Genomic DNA, 18,048 nt, shown 5'->3' with positions numbered 1-18,048 from the left:
AGGTTACAGTGGGCGAAAGAGAAGCACCCATGGAGTGTGGATGATTGGAGGAAAGTGATAATGATGAATCATGAATCTGCACTGGCTAAGGAGATGATGCTGGAACTTTTGTCTGGTGCCGTTCTAATGAAACATATAAAGATGACTGCCTGAAAAAAACAATCCCATTTCCCCATTCATTTATGATATGGGGTTGCATGTCAGGTAAAGGACCAGGGGAGACCTCAACAGTCAATGCACAGGCGTACGTTGAAATTTTGGACACTTTTCTCAATCCATCAATAGAAAATAGGTTTGGTGATGAAGTCATTGTTCAGTATTATAATGCATCTTACCACAGAGCAGAGTGTTAAAGCTTTTCTTCAGGAAAGGCATATTAACTCAATGAAATGGCCAGCAAACAGTCTGGATCTCAATCCAATTGAAAGCCTCTAACTTGGAATCAGCTTGATGGAGAATATTGTTTTTCATTAGTGAAGTCCATGCCTCAAAGAACTCATAAAAGCCAGAGGAGGAGAAACAAAATACTAATTGTGATTTTTTTTTCCTCTACTTGACCTGGAAAAAATATGCCATTATTTAAAACAATTGAATTGAATTTGTTTAAGGTATGTTTCATGAAGCCAGAAAGTATAGCTATTAAACAAAAATTTTGTGTCATATCTGCAATTTGTTTATTTGCTATAAAGTAAAAAATTTGGATGAGCATCCTCCAAGTGTGGTAATTCCATCATTTTTGCCAGGAGTCGTATCACCTTTCTCAGTTTCAAACTGTACATTTACAGTTTGGTTTAAGATGTTGTTTAAATATCTGTTTTAAGTTGATTAAAGTTTAAACCCATCCATTTAAAGTGACCAGGCTTAGGCGCGATTCCATTATTGTCACGTCATTTGTGTCCCACTGATATTGCATTTACATACACTATAAGGCGAGTTCTTCCACTCCAACCTTGGCAAACCATGTCTTTATGGACGTCACTTTGTACATAGGGGCATAATAATAAATGATGAATAAAACCTCTACAGCACTTAGCAGTAATTGTATATTACCTTACTTAAAAAAAAAATCTTATTACTGCATTAATGTATGTTCACTTAACAGCTGATATTGAAACATCCTTTCCCATGATTCTTCCATGAAAGGGTAAGAAAAACATATTTTATTGCCCCATAACATTCACTCAACCCTTCACCCCTATTAAATGTTTCATACAAGTTACATATTCAACAGGATGTTGCATCATCCAAGTGAAAACAAGTAGGTTTTCTCACTCATTTTTCTTTATTTTAGATAGTAGGATATCAGGGTACTGAATGGTGAGCTCACTTTGAAAGCACAACTGGGGAGTCATGACAGTTGAGTGCAAAAAAATGTGCATACTTTCAGGATATATTCCATTTAATGTCAATTATTAATGAAATAACAAACTAAGTAACAGTCATGTAGTGTTAAAATATTTAATGGGAAAAATATAAATTCAGTTCCAAATATCTGTACCACGCTTTTTGAATAACTTCCATTTGAGCTTGTAACTACCTCCAATCTCTCTGTATCCTCAAAGCAGCTTTTAGATCCTCAGTGATATCTATTCCTGACATCTCTTATAATTCTAAGAGAGATCATATACTACCGTTTTTAAATCAGGTGTGGAGATTGAGTGGGCCAACGGCAAACTTTTACACTCAATTGTGCATATTATCTTAAATTTCCTGCCCACTGTGTAAAGGCTTAAGGCATTACACACACACTACACGAGGTATAGAAGCCATTATTTCATCCTATAATGCTCCATTATATGGTGATTGAATCTTAAATTTTCACACTGACCAACTCCTCCATCACTTACACTTACCAACTAAACATTAATATAGTTTTGGACTGAATATTTAATTTTCCCTCCTAAATATTTTCTTAGGTTTTATTGAAGTCAGTTTTTGTATTCGACAATACTTATTTGCTCACACTAAGTATTAGCTGCTATCTGCCATTCTATCTTAAATTAGATAGAAGTGTAATACCAAGGTAACAATATACAGTACATCATGTTTTATTAAAAAAAAAAAAAAGTCTTCCAAGTGTTGTGATGTGTTTTGCCGTATGAACTAGAACCCATGGTGTAAGGCCATGGTTCACAAACTGTTGTCCTGGTATCCCCAGGGGTGCATGAAGCATAGCCAGGGGTCAATGGTTTTTTTCTTCAACTCTTGATACAGTGGTGGAAAATCCCAACCCACTGTAATCATGATCAAAATTTACACTACAAGGCCAGAAGTATGTAGACACCTGACTGTCACATGGGCCTTTCCCCAAACTGTTGTCATAAAGTTGGAAGCACTCAATTGTAGCATTACAATTCACAGGAACTAAAAGGGCCTACACCTTTTATATAAACACATGATTTGCCACTGTTTGTGTGGAAGAACCAGAGTAACCTTCACAGAGTCCTGTCATCAACCCCTCTGAACACCTTTGGGATAAATTGGGATGCAAACTGCACACCAGGCCTTTTCACCTGACATCGGTGCCTGACCTCACTAATGCACTTGTGGCTGAAAGAGTAGAAATCTCCACAGCCACACTCCAAAACCTAGTGGAAAGCCTTCCCAGAAGAATGGAGGTTATTATGAGTAATGCAGCGACCAAGTTTGAAATGGCATGTCCAACAAGCACATACGGATGCAATGGTCAAGTGTCCACACACTTCTGTCCATATAGTGCATCATAAACTATTGGGCTCTTTTATGAACTGATTGCTTTAACTGTAAAGTGCTTGACCTAATTAAGGCTTAAATTAAGCCAGTCATTGTTTACAAAAAGTTCGACAACCCTTGATGTAAGGAGCAATTTACGCTTACTCAGATTCACTAGATTTGTTTTTGGAGTGTAACACACATTGGGATTCTGTATTTAATTTAGTGTGTATAATAAATATATGTATATATAAAAAAATTAAAAATAAAAATTCAGGAGCATTTTCTCCATAATCACTACGACTACTGACCAACTCATTAATTTTTTTCTGGTGATATTTGTTAAGTCCTAATGTGAAGCAGTATGCAAAATGTAACAATTAATAGACAAATACAGGAAAACCACAAGTATTGGAAAAAAAAATTATATTTTAGAAGAATTCACTAGAGAAGGAGACAACTTCCATAACATGAAAAATATACATCAGTATTTTGTCTTTGTACATTAGGCAAGAGAACTGCAGTAGTCTGTCGGAGCCGTAATAAAATTAACGGAGAATAAAGGATTGTGGGGAGTAGCAGGATGGTGAAACATATTCTCTGCAACACTCGAACACACACACACACACACACACACACACACACACACACACACACACACACACACACACACACACACACCCTCTGAACAAAATCCAAGAATCTGCTTGTGAGAAACCTACAGTTAAAGCATGCTTACCGAATCCTATCAGAGACGACACAAAAGAAAAACAAAGCCCTGCAAAGGAATTCTCTCAAACGATGGGCAAAAGTTTATGCATAAATGTTTACCTGCTTCTAAATTTTATCCCAATATTAAAACTTCATACATCATGGGGGAAATAGGACACACTACACACACAGCTGGGCAAAGGGGCCATTATTGCTACACCAAATTATCTTTAATAATCCATTACTGCTGGTACAAAGGATTAAAAAAGAAAAAAAAAATCATCACACATCGAAACGAGCCTGAAGGAGCACAGAGAGATTTCTCAACATCTCCCCTTTTTTAGCTCCAGATCCAATGCAGGAGGTGCAACAAGCCAAGCAATTTCAATCGGAGGCACTTTTGAAAAAAAAAACAAAACAAACAAAAAAGGACAAATTAAAACCTATGAGCTTAAACATGCAGGTTATCACATCTGATGGGTTTCCTCGTCAGCTGTCCCACCGCTGAAAACTCACCGCAGAACCAAGCACAGGTGCAGGCTTGTTGAGTAGAACTTTTCTACAGCCAAAGCAGGGACATGCCCCCAGTCCCAGTCCCACCCCTAAAGTTAAAACCAATCCAACTGATCATTGATTGTTTCAGAAAGAATCTTTTCCCATCAATTAATTTTACTTCAATGTCCCTAAGTGTCCAACCCATGACATGACATGCTGAACATCAGTAGCGCCAACTACCCTCCCTTCCATCAAACCCTCCCTCAAATACTACATGCCAATAAAGAACACACCTTTCTGGCTTGTTTGTGTCTAGTTTGTCAATGTGAGGCTCATAGACAATGAAAATCTACGAGTGGCAGGGAAGGCCCTTTTCATTGCTACACATCTCCCTCAATGTGACCTGTAAAAGAATTGATGAACACTACATGAGAAGCTGCTGCAGGGGAGGAAAGGGGAAATTAACCATTCTGTTTAAGATTTTTTTTTTTTTTTTTTTTAAACAGGAGTCAAATTCTACCTACAGAAAGCGCTATTTATTTGGTACTAACTGTTTCTCTGGATGGATACGAGGAGTCTTATATATTATCCGGTTTTTATGTCTGTGCTATTTACAGGTCTTTACAATTTCTTTCCTGAATGTTGTATCAGTTCATAAACTTGCGTAAAAATGTGTAATCATCTTATGTTATGGTTTTTCTCTCTTTTTTTGGATGTTGGCATTTGCTTGGCACGTTCTGTCCGTATCTGTACGAGCCGTTATTGTTCTGTTGCAGCCTATTGATGCCAGCTTGTTTCTGCCAACGCTCAATCAAGAAGAATCTGGCAATAGGGTGGTAGAGTGCAGGAAAACAGTGCCATGTTGTTTCTCGACTGGATACCTGGTAAAGACAAAAATATAAAAATTAAACTCTAAAATCAACAGAAGTTTACAGCTATTTCTACGTTATTCCATTGCAAATGTATAGTAAGGGAACTTGACACAAGATCAAGATCCCATTTCAACTTTTCACCAGCAGTACACAAAATGTCCTAAAAAGGTAAGATTTTTGGACAGCAATAATCCGATATTAACCCGATTAAGACAATATTCTGATTAAGAAACTACCATGTAAACAGCAATTTTTTTTATTACCTTATTCCGGCTAAAGCCATACTCGAAGTAAACACAAATCGAAGTAAGACATGTGGAGTACTAATGTTTTAGTCACATTATGGACGTGTATTACAGACACGTAAACACCTTAATCACACTATTAGCATCGTGTTGGAGTTTTCACTGCATTTTGTGACTGGACACGCACGCACACGCACACACACGCACGCACACGCACGCACACGCGCGCACACGCGCGCACACGCACGCACACGCACGCACGCACACGCACGCACACGCACACGCACGCACACGCACGCACACGCACGCACACGCACACACACGCACACACACGCACACACACGCACACACACGCACACACACGCACACACAGCAGTGCTCAACTGTTTTATGGCAAACAAGAGAGCACGGCTGCGTCCGAAACCACATACATACCTACTATATAGTAGGTGAAATACATGTCTCAGCTACTATATAGACGGTAAGTATGCGGTTTGGGACGCAGCCCACGGCTTCAAGCAGTCGTCTATTTGCACGTATAGCATGACAAAGAATTAACTGCACTTGAAACGTTTGTAAAATTTCCAAAATATATTCCCTCAATTGGTGTTTTGACTATGGTGTTCAAGCACTGTTACACATTAGTCCTTATTCTCCCATATTTCCTGAATAAGGTTGAGATCTGGTGATTGTTAAGGCCATAAAATAGGATTTATATGTAATTTTCATGCTTATCAAACCATTCCATGAGCCCTTGTGCCCTGTAGATGGGGCGGGGTCATCCTGGAAGAGACGCATCAAGATAGACATGTTTCAGAATAGAATAAAGGTGATTAGTCTGAGGAGCTTTGCATTGATTTGCTGTGATTTTCCGATTACTAAAATCACCCATTACCTCATAGGCTTTCCTACTACAGTTACTGTTTAACATTTTAAAAATCTCCTGTTGCTTTCAAACCTACCAAAAAGTCTGTTTTAGATTGTTAAAAACTAATGATTTTTAAGGTCAGAGTTAGTTTTGAGATGCAGCCCACAACAATATTCAAAATAGCAGCAGAAAGCTTTAAGAGAGACAGAGCTCATCAGTGTGAGGTCACGCCACATTTTACACCTGGGATGTATTCGCTGACGTTCCACCGAGCAAATGCCGCTTTTAAATCTTCCGGCTGTACTTAAGATACACAGCGAGTGTCTGAACAGTTCTCCACGCGCTACCGCCACTTCTGTACATGCAAGTAAAGTCATGATCAAGTATAACCCAGACTCTTCTAGTTTGCGTCAGGTTGCATAACGCCGCCCCAGAGTGAAGATTCCTTTGGTTTTTAGTCACTTGCGGTACATGTACGCATGTTACTAACAAATGTTACAATAGTCCTGTTATATAAATCTGGAATAAATAATTATTTTTTATTTATTTATTTTAAATGCAACGTGGTCAAGGCTTGGATTCAAAGAAAATTCTTAATGTCCATTTGGGAACATTTACTGGTTTGTCATTTGGGAACCCCTGCTCTAAGAGGGCTCAAACCACACATAACAGCATAGTAGAGTCATCAGTTCTCCTTTAATAGGTCACCAGTCTGTATACAAGTAGATGATTTCCTATAAGTATTATCGTAAAACTGCAGTCCTACAGCTCCATTAACCATTGTAGTGCGCATATACAGTGAATAAAGTTGCCTTACTTTGTTGGAATAGTGGATTTTTATCTTGTTTCTAGGTCAGATAAGACCTAAATATTATCCTGAACTGAGAATAAAAAGGCATACTTTCTGCACTAACTCTTTGTGCATGGAAACCCAACTGTGCTCCCCTGAACCTGTTCAAACAGGTTACCCATGACACAAAAGCTTAGTGCCAACAACACACTCACGCACAAACACAAAATGACTAACAACCTCTGAATAACCAGGCCCCACTCATCAGCTTTTGTTTATGTGGTTTAGGACTAAGGCACAATGTACCAGATTAAAGGCAGGAATCTTTTTCTTACTGCATAATATGCTCTAGTAACCTTTATTTGTTCCTCACCGGTGAATATACAGCTTAGCAAGACTAGCGGAATACACCAAAATAAACAAGTCATGGGATCTTGGCTGTAAAACCACACGGGTAAAGTCCAACACTTACCCTGAAAATAGTGACGCTACAAGCTGCTGGATGAAGATCAGTCAAAGGCTGTCTCTTGGCTCTTTCGTACACAGCGGGCAACTTTCCTCTTGAATTCACCGTGTCTGTCTTCTCTCCACTCTTTCTGAAATGTTTTTTTAAAAACAGTCTTCTTTAGAAGAAGTTGAAAGTGGACAGATTTTTTTCTTCATTGCAATCCAAGTAGTACTAACGTCACCACCAGCTCGCTGCCAGCAGACTATATGAAAAGTAAAGTAAAATTGTTTCTAAACCAGGGTTCTTCGTGAAGAGAGACTTACAGCTGCATCCACGTTGGCAGGGGAGTCTCCATTAGGATCAGCTAGCATAGAGATGACACTAATCATGATGGTCTCCACTGTGTGAATGGGAAGCCAACGTTCCTCTGGCTTTTCATAGCCGTACTTGTCCTCCCCCGGCTCGTGCAAAATAGAAATACAAACATCACCGTTCTTGTCAACTGGAAACAAGACCAAGAACAAGAAATTAGAACGTGTGAACTCTGGAGTGAAAGATAGATCACATCATACAGGCTGCTTTTCTATAATTAAATGTGTGGCTAGCTGTGTCAAAGTCCTGGTTCACACTTGGTATTAACATCTGTCTCGAGTGATCTGATCACAAGGAGACAGCCGAAACGCATAGTCGTTTACACCTGGCGTTATCGATGTGAACGAATCTCCAGTGACTGCTTTCACGGTAATTGGATTCCGTACGTCTTTTCCACAGGAGGAAGGGTGCCGTGCACATTTATTACACCTGTCTCCTGCTGCATTTATATTTCAGATAGAAATGTCCAACGAATCCTTCCTCATGTACCTGTACGGGCTGTTTCAAACACTTCAAGCACGTGGTCTGCCAACGAAACTTAGAAATGAGATGATGAAAGAAGCCATGAAACGCAGCTGCTTTCTTCTCTGATGTAATAGCGTCACCGTTATCCGTTAGCCTAGTGTTGGAGAGCGCTACCATTCAGCACAACTTCCACACAGTCCTGCACTGATTAAGTAATATTCGATTTGCTGGTCCTTCGATTGCATCGAGAAGTGTGTGTGCACACTACAAACATTGTGTAGTCGTATACATCACAGACTACCTAAAAATGCGGTTTGAGTGATCAGATACCCCGTTTACACCTGTATTTAGTACTGTCCTCTTGCAATCATATCTCCCAGGATACATGTTAACAACAGGTGTCAATTATATAAATTCAGAAGACATACCACTAAACTAACTCCCTAGTTTTTCCCCAAAATTTGCCACACAGGCAGCAGAGCGCTTTAAAAAGTCCAGTGTTTTTAAAAAGACATACATACTAATGGATTTAATATTTGATAAGAAACGATCTCTCTTTTCTCTTGAGAATTCCCAGTGCTACCAGATTATATATACAGAGAAAGAAAATAAGCAATACAAGCCGTATATGGCTAATCAGTGAAATTAAATTTTTAAGAAACTGAAACCTTGCTTACCGTTTGGGTGCCATATTTCTGTGATGAATTTCATTTTTGGAGGCCTGAGAGGATAGTCTTTGGGAAATGTGAGATGGGCTTTGAACACTCCGCCTTCACTGTAGACACAAAATGTGTGTTTAGAAAGTGCAAAAATGCAGGAAAAACCAGAAACAATGATCATCACCTACATCACATATTCTACAGAGTGAGCTTCAGACACAAATCTCCTGTCATGTAGTGTCTATTGTTGCATCTAAAAAATACAAAATTTTCCCCCAAACTAAAAGTTTTATTAAAGGAAAACCAGCGGCAGAATACAAATCACATGAAAGGCTATTCAGTGACATGTAACAACATTAAACCCAACTACAGATGTGCTATTTTACATTTTAGGAATTATTCAACATCATAATTTTGGAAAGTTTTTTTTAATCTGTTAAAATTTTATACCTTCAATTAGATTATTAGTTTTGGTTTTTTACACTGCTCAATAACGGCATTATACCAGATTATGCACTTGGAGCAATCATCTTAAAACAAAGTGCAATCTGAATAAACTGCCTACTTCTCCACACCCCTAGCCAACATTCTCTCATTTATGTACATGCATTTCCTACTCCCTGTATATAAATACCACTGGAGCATGTTAGCAAGAACCTCAAATAACTTGAACAACATCAAAACGATATCTGATTGTCAACAAGCGTGATAATGGAGTGTATATTTGGTTTGGACAGAGCGATGCTTGAACTGAATGTGGGGTAAACCAGTGCATAAAACAAACACATGTGGTGAGTCCACAGCATATGTATATAGTGTCTCAAAACGGTGCATTTCATAGTACCTCCCCCATCCACCCCAATATCTATCTATCTTGCATATCTATCTTGCATATCTTGTATATCTTGTTTATTTATTTTGTTTATTTATCTTGTTTATTTATCTGTGTATTATCTGTTTATTCTTCTTGTGTATTGAATGTACATGTTTGCACAGAGCAAAAAGGAGTGGCTCTTAATTTCATTGTACATATGTATAGTGACAATAAAAGGCATTCATTCAATTCATAAACTTCACAGCTGACTCTGTACTAGGGCTCTAACCTTTGATAAAGGTCAGAAAAGTACTCAATATTAGATTCTGTCTGATCCCATAAACTCCCTACTCTGTGCGGTTAGGTCAGGGCTGGGAAACGCAGGAGAGGGACTGTACTTACTAGAGTGTATCAGGAGGACCGATTATTAGAACTTCCCATCTGTAGAGGTCGTTATCATCTATCAGTCCTGCAGAAAAGCCTTCCACTGGATTTTTATTCAATTCTGAAAGAGAGACAAAGATAGGTATTAATGATGGAGCAATGTGTTTCAGGCTGGAACTGATCTCTGGTTTTACTGTGATTACTGTAAGTAACTAAACAGTACACCTGACACTGAGCAGGAAAGAGAGAAAAGAGAGAGAAAAAAAGATTTCTGATGGTTGATCCAGTATACCGGTTGCAATTGTTGTTAAGGTATAGACAGAACATGATGTGACGGCGCAAAGGACTAAATGACCAAAAAAAAAAAAAAAAAAAATCCCAAACAGGATTTTCTACTGTATTCACACTTTGCGCAATAGAGAGGTGCAGGGACAACGTCATTTTGTACCGAAACCCGGAAGTTAGCATCAAGTTTTGTCCATCAAGAATTTTCACAAATGAAGGAAAAAAAAATGGGGGGGGGGGGGGGGGGGCTGGGTATTTTACTGGTGTATTTTATATTATAGATTAAAACCTGAACATATTTTGAGCTTGTGTTCATCACAGACCTCATTTCAGGCTTTTAATCAAAATCCTATTTTAAAAAAAACCCATTAACTTCGTGACAATGGAACCAGAAGGGCTAAAACACTAACTTGTTCCCAGGTATTACAAAATGACGTCATCCCTGCGCCACGCTATACAAGCGCACAACGCGAAGTCGCTCATTACCTGAAAGTCTCTTGCATCATCTCCATTTCACTGACACTCTTCTACTCTCATATCCAGCGCAGCCATTAAAGGATTACAGATCGAATTCATGTGATGAAGTGTTACTGAGACAGGAATGTAAAAATTTATTTCACACTGATGATAAAAAGCCAACTACTGTGTAATTGTTCTAATGCTGCAATGAAGGCTACAGGTAAAAGACCACATCACTGTATCACAGCAAGGGTTGTCATGGTCTATGATCATCCAGGTACCCCACCGCAGACTTTTTCAAAATACTGATTAAAAATGCATTTTCTTCTACCTGTTCATTTTTCTAATCTGCTCCAGCAGCTCGTCACAGACTGAACAGAGAACCTTTGACTGTGTAATCCGCTCCTATAATAAACACGTTACATTGCTACCTCTGCTGTCATTCCTAGCACGTCCATAACTTGATCAATCACACAGAAGAACATAGCACTGCTGACCAGCAGAAAAATGAAGCACTACACACTTATTTTGCACAACGCACCACCTTTCCTCAGTTCATAATAACAGCATGACAAACACTAACAGTGGATGAGATTCATTCTCAAACCACAAAACATCCTGTTTGTTTATTTCAATTAACAAGAAAGCAGTGTTTCTTCACTCCTGGTGTGGTTTGCCAAACAGCAAACTTATTTTCCTGCATGTCTACAAAAAAATGGATTTAAAGGACAATAGCTGTGTCTCCATACATGTATTTTTATTTTAAATGTGGATATTGCATTATTTTGTTTTAATACACTGGAAGGAAACACCAGATGCGAATAAAATCTTCAAAATGTACTGAACTTTGGGGATGTCACGAGAACCGATACTTCGGTACCAACATTCTTAAAATGTGACTCTGCTTGTTTTTCTGCAGTAGCGAAAGTACCTTGGCAATGAAGGTACCGAGGTTGCAATTCTTCCGGAACTGATGGGGGCAGCAAATATGCCTAAGTGTTTTAGTCGGTCCACAAGTGGTAAAGAAGAACACCACCTACAAGCACGGGGGGGGGGGGGGACTACAGAAGATGGTGACAAGTTTAGCTCCGCCCCAACTCGTTGAGAGGAAAGGTGGTAAGAGTTAACTATGGAAATACTTCGCATTCAAGGCGCATGACTGCAAGCATAATCGATGCTCTGAAGCCAGTGTGTAACCGATGCTATTGTTCATTTCAAACAAAGCAAGGAAACACCTGGAATTTGGCGAAGCACCTGAAAGACGGGCTCTATATTATATTTGTTTGAGGCAGCTGGCATTGTTGCTGTGAAACCAGCTAACGTTATGCTCCATGTAATGTTTGTGATAGCCAGTTATTTGTTAACGATGCTATCGTGTTGCAATGTTATACACTTCCTCCTAATGGGCCACCATGCATCGCCATTCAGCCCGTGTCCTGTCAGCTAAATGTAGCCTAATGTCACTAATAATTATTCACATGTGCATACTTTTAATAAATCTTTTTGGCCTGCCACCATATCAGTGAATTTAAACTAATACTTGCATTCAGGGTATAAGGGGTGTGTGTGTGTGTGTGTGTTTAGGAGTGCACCTTAGCACTTGTAGCCTCCACTATTTTATTAGTCATTGTCGGAGAGTATTTGATAACTAAAATACCCCCCCCTTACCAGTATCAGCCAGAGGAGGATGTCCTACAGGAGATTTTTTTTATTTAATTTTATTTATTTTTAAACCACACCGTGGTATCGACTCTGGTATCGAGTATCGTGTACTTGTGGTGGTATCGGTACCGACTACTAGATTTTTGGTATCGTGACATTCCTACTGAACTGTCACACACAACTCTGTTCCCAAATATCAGGCACCCACCTCCGATCGCAAGATAACGATGAGGTTTGTGATGGCGTTTTTAACGTATCGTATTGGAAGAAAGAGCTACAGTGACTTCCCCGGCTGCAGCAATGACCATTTCTCTCGATGATGTGATATTCCAAGCTGTTGCACAAATTAAATGTGCAACTTGGATTTAAACGTAGCTAATATAAATGTGTAGTTAAGTTTGGATTTGCTACTTGTTCAATAAGGAAACAAAAGATACTGAAAATATTGGACAATAAATACAATCCATTTGAAGTTGAACAGACATCATATTATACATTGATGTATACAGAAACTAATCAATTTAAGCTAGAACGTGGTACAAATTTTTCAAAAATGACTAAAGCACACTTTCACTAAAACGACAGGATTGAAGTTTATTACTGCCATCCTGTTCAGATTAAAGGGAAAACCCATAAGAAACGTACAACAAACTCAATGAGACAATTAAAAAGACTTAGAATATCCATTAGAATAAACAAAAATGATTTCTCCTACAGGTAAACGAATGCCTGGAAACTGCAGACTGCTCTGAAGCTCCAGAAAGGAAGGTGGACCACCCTCCCCCACCCCCGGTCCATGTCCTAAACATAGCCACTAATGGAAAGCGCAGACCTGATTTCAGATCAGCATGAAAAGCAGCTCAGGTTCCTGTTTGTGGCCGCGCTCCCATTTAAACGGCACAGGGCTGGAGGCACGGAGTGTAAATCTAAGAGCACATGTGGTGCCTGATTGTCCGTGAGAGCTATAAGGACCTGCCTGGCATGGACTTCTGCATGTGATCTGCTTACGAAGCGCAGCAAAACAATCACAGAGGACTGAAGGAACACAGAACATGTTGATGAAATAACTGGCTGCCTGTGGAGTCGGCGTTTAGAAGCAAATGAATCATACAAGCATTCTGACTTGATTATACAAAGCAGAACCATTTAGAAGAAACATGAAATGGAATCTTTTTTTTTCTTTCTTTTTTTAAACGTTCAAATAAGTTGTCTGGTCAATTTAAAAACCGGGTTTTGTTTTACCACCCCGAGGACAAGGGACATTTATAAATCAAATCTGATGTCCAGGAAATGACCTGCAGGTAAAAGCTCACTGGCCTTTAACCGACTTGCCAGTGAATGCCAGGGTAAGACTATTACACAGGGCACATAAGCTAAAGCTGACCTACAACAAAAACAGTGTACAAAGCAGATTCAGAAACTGGTTACATTTTCAGACTGCAGAAACTGCCATAATACCAAATCACTCAGCTCTGACAGACATTTTTGCCATGTTTCATACTAGATCAACTTAATTTCTGAAATATTTCTTCATGTGACACCAAGTGTCATGTAAGAGTTCTGCGAAAATGCACAAATTGATCTGCACTCAGACACAGAGGTGTTTGTGTGTAATCAAAGATTTATCCTAAATTTCAACAATGAAGCAAAATAGAGGGTAGGGTACAGGGTATTACTCGACCTATATTTAAAACATTTCAGAACCACATGACTGTTCTTGGACAGAGACATGCAGAAGGCAAATTTCAATGCAACATTTCCACAAACTAATAAATAATTCTTTATTGCATCTATTTTTAATTTTTTTTCCCCATCCATTTTGTCTACTAAAGCAAAACATTTGTTTTATTTTGTCGTTTTTGGCTTGGGACGACAGCATCAGCAATCACAAACGTATTCCAAATACTGCGATGGCTATCAAGTTAAGAAACTTCCTTTTCGCCCAGTTTGCAGCCTATAGGAATCTTAACAATCTGCTGTCGGACTTCAGAGCAAAGCAACACGACATCTTTCTCTGATATACCTTAGCTTCCCTTGTCTGTGCTGCCAAACAGAGAAAGCAGTGAATGTTTACCCTCTCAAAACACAAAAGGGGTTATAAAGTAAATGAAAATTGCCGTGTTGTTTATCAGGGCTACTGTTCACCACAAGCATAGGCATGCATGGTTTATATCATTTTATTAAAAGCTGTTTATAATGAAATAACCCTCTATGCTTATTTACAGTCCTGACTTCTGTGACCTTCTGTATGTACTGCAAAGAGAACTGGAGTTATAGTTGATGGTTCACGCTGGCAGGAATCATGTCTTTTTTTTGGAGGGCTGGTCCTTAACAACCATGCTAAATAATTTCTTAAAGAAGATTGATTACACAGGTAGATGTTGACCTGCTACGGCATTACCACTTGTTACACTTCCTCCGGTGCCCATGGGATTCCCACTCTTCCTTCAGCCTTACCACCATGCCTAACGCAACCAAAACCATACAGGCCTTAGGGATGGGCAATATGGACTTAAAACTACATCACAATATTTTCTGGTATTTATTGCGAAACTATATCAGTGATGAAATAAATATAGTACCACGCACCACTGTTTTTGGCTACAAGTGACAGCTGTGATCTTGAGTGCCTCAGAAACACAAACATTGATCTAAAAATAAAACTGATTTTCTGTAACTAAACCAGTTCCAGATTGTAGAGGTAGCTTCTCGTTTAGTGGTAAACTCCTCCTCAGCTTCACGTCCGTGTTCTGCCATACTTCTTTTCGCTCTGCATGGGAGGTTCGAATGGGTCGTAGACCATTGCTCACAGAAATACGTCATTAACCAGGATTTATTGTTATTATCGTGGAAAGATTGATTCTTATTGTGGGGAGAATTTCTACCGGTATATCACAAACGAGAAGATATTGCCCATCCCTAATATGCCTCTCCATTGGCACCGTTAATGCATGCTCTTACATGCAATGCATTACACCCAATACCACTCAGGCATGCTTGCCTAACACAACCAGAGCCATACAGACCTTCTCAGTGACTAAGGCTGTGACAAGCCCCACTGTGCTTACATTTCGCCCTCCACGTCCCACACAAACACACAGATGACAAACCGGATTCAGGGATCTGCTGCACATTTCAAAAGATGAACAAGATTTTCTAGCAGACTCTCACTGGCTGTTTCTCATCGTCGTACTCCCAACTACTCGCAGATGGTTTCACTCTACAGACTTAATCATAGCCGTGGCGATCGCTTGCAGACTGAGAAAATCGCATCGCTGAACCATTAACACCACACTAGAACTCCGTGAGTACTCGCAGAACCCCAAAATCTGGCGGCAAGTGGGGAATCAGGGCTAAAATGATGTGGTGTGCACAAGCCTTTTATTTCTCCTCGGTCCAGACGAGCGCTCAGAGCATAATCGCGGTTCAGCAATTCATTATGCTGGTGCTGAGAGAAAGTGGTCATAACACGATCGATTCCAATCGGTCGATCGGCTCCGGGCAGAAAGAGGACGAGTCGAGCAGTCCACACGGGGTCCTGAGGATCTCTTTACAGTCCTTGGATCGGGAGGATCTTTGGCATGGTGCCAGGACAGGCTTGCTCTCAGCTGTGAACATTTGGCACAAATGTTCTAGCTGTTTATGTATGCGCGTGTGTGTGAGTGTTTTTGGAGGGGGTGCTCTATGCTGACTCTAAAGGGCGGGGGTATGGTGTTTCACAGCAAACGTTGCACAACACTTACACTTTTGGGCCAAATCACTGTAAGGGTAAAAACAGTTGGGAGAACCTTGTTTGTGTAATCTCTCGGTTCAGTTTTGGAGTCATGTCCTGTTTGAGCACATAAGCTATTTACTAAAACTGTTTACAGCTTTATTTATTTTATTATGAATTTTAGAATGTGCTTCAAAGACACACCAAAAACCTATTCACTTAATTTCTCCAACAATTTCCATTTTCAGCGCCATTAACACCACTAAAACATACAAGTAATACATTTAATTTTACACACACAAACAAACAAAATTCATGACTTGTGTAGGGTTATTTTTTCCTGTAGTAACGTCTCTAGTATTTTTAGACCCTGACCCATTTACATTAGCACGAGGAGGTTTTTGCTGGAGATTACAAACCACTCTAAAGATAAAGACCTGCTAAATGCTGTAAATGTAATTTATTAAGATGTGAGCTTGTGCACTTGGAAACACAGACTGCTTTAACCTATTCTGCATTTGTTGGAAACATGCGACAATGACATGTGCTTTTTTTTTGGGTTGGCATTTTGTTATCGGTCACTGAGATCACTGAAGTATTGAAATTATGGTGTTATGATGACCTTAATGTGCACATCATGGGACCCCAAAGCAAAGCAGTGAGCTGTCACTCATGCATCAGGCTGAGAGAGAGATATCAGTCCTGCTCACTGCTAGCGTTGGACAAAAGAGCAGAAAGAAAGAAAGCACATCACGTATATACGATTTTAAAACAACAACAACAGTACAAGTACATCGCGTGCGTGTTAATCACGCTCATAAGCACGTCTAATGTGAGATCGGATTGCTGATGTTGCCGTGTGACCCCTTGGCTAGAAGCTGGCTAACAGAGCATGCTAACTTTAGCTGGCTAGCTGAGGGGGAAAAAACAAAGGGATATGATTACCCTGCTGCAGCAGCAGTGCACACAAACACGTCGCCCATTAAACACTGGTACAGCAACGAGAACAAACATTACAGTTAGTTACCCTGTTGTATCGTAACATTCGTATTTCAGTGACCGTAAAATAAAAAGGCGAAAGAATAAGCAAGAAGGAATGAAGAAAAGGAAAGGCTTCTAGCTAGACGTGGCTTCATAGACGTCAATACGTAAGCAGTCATGCTAGCAAGCTAAATAGCATTGAGCAACGCTGCCGGTCGGCTGAACAGGCCAGAAATTCAGTACAAACGTCCCGACTGTAACGTTTATAAACATTTAAACGCGAAAATAATAACAATAAATGTGCCTACTCACACCAGAGCGACTCAGTGTGCTTTTAAATCAACTGTTAATTATTAGTTTAAAGTGTTTAGCAAAACAAAGAGGTTTATAACAGAAGCGCGAGCGAAGAAGTCTGTTAGCTAACACGCTACCGGTTGCCAGCTAGCATTTTTTTTAGCTTAGCCACTTTCATTTCACTCGTCAGGAGTCATTGTAGAATTACCTGCCAGCTGTCTCCTGAGTAACAGCGCGGACTGGGGCTCCGTCATCGTTATAGCTAGAGTACTTTGAATTTAATTCGCGTTCAAACTAAACTAAGAAAAAAGAAGCGCAGTCTATAAATATTCGTCGCTGACTGTCAGTCTCTCCTAGTCCGTTTATCTCAACATTCTGATCCGGTGCGCGCATGCGCAGTACCTCCAATGAAGCCACGAGAAAAAAGAGAGAGCTCGAGGGCACTTATGGGCATCGCGTCTGCGCATGCGCTGAGCAAATTCATTCAATCAATCAATAAATAAATCAATAAATATATATATTTTTTAACAATGTCAATTTCGGACTCGTTCGAACGAACGAGTGTGTCGCTATTATTTGTGGAGATCAGTACAGGATTTTATTCTGTATATTCCAAATATTCAAATAATTCAATACATAATTAAATTTTATGATAAGAAAAGCACCCAGTGTTCAGATTTAACTTGTTTTTTATGTAAGGTTAAACATATATGTATATGTGTATATGTACATACATATAAATGCATATGGATGTTTACATACATATATGTATATGATGTATATATATATATATATATATATATATATATATATATATATATATATATATATATATATATAT

At 39.3% G+C, this 18,048-nt stretch overlaps 1 protein-coding gene across 1 annotated transcript; it reads right to left on the bottom strand.

The window, feature by feature from the left end:
* Positions 1 to 3,100: 3,100 nt before the first annotated feature.
* On the bottom strand, positions 3,101 to 17,605 carry ube2g1a (ubiquitin-conjugating enzyme E2G 1a (UBC7 homolog, yeast)). The gene is made up of 6 exons (XM_053618322.1): positions 17,416 to 17,605; positions 9,833 to 9,935; positions 8,635 to 8,732; positions 7,444 to 7,622; positions 7,145 to 7,268; positions 3,101 to 4,778 (listed from the first exon to the last, which is right to left on the bottom strand). The coding sequence occupies exons 1-5, from the start codon at positions 17,459 to 17,461 to the stop codon at positions 7,182 to 7,184; spliced, it is 513 nt and encodes a 170-aa protein (XP_053474297.1). The 5' UTR covers positions 17,462 to 17,605; the 3' UTR covers positions 3,101 to 4,778; positions 7,145 to 7,181.
* Positions 17,606 to 18,048: the final 443 nt, after the last annotated feature.

The sequence above is a fragment of the Ictalurus furcatus genome, chromosome 28, assembly GCF_023375685.1.
Source record: "Ictalurus furcatus strain D&B chromosome 28, Billie_1.0, whole genome shotgun sequence".
Lineage (NCBI taxonomy): Eukaryota > Metazoa > Chordata > Actinopteri > Siluriformes > Ictaluridae > Ictalurus > Ictalurus furcatus.
Note: the sequence above shows the minus strand (reverse complement) of the source record. Positions and strands in the feature narration are given on the sequence as shown.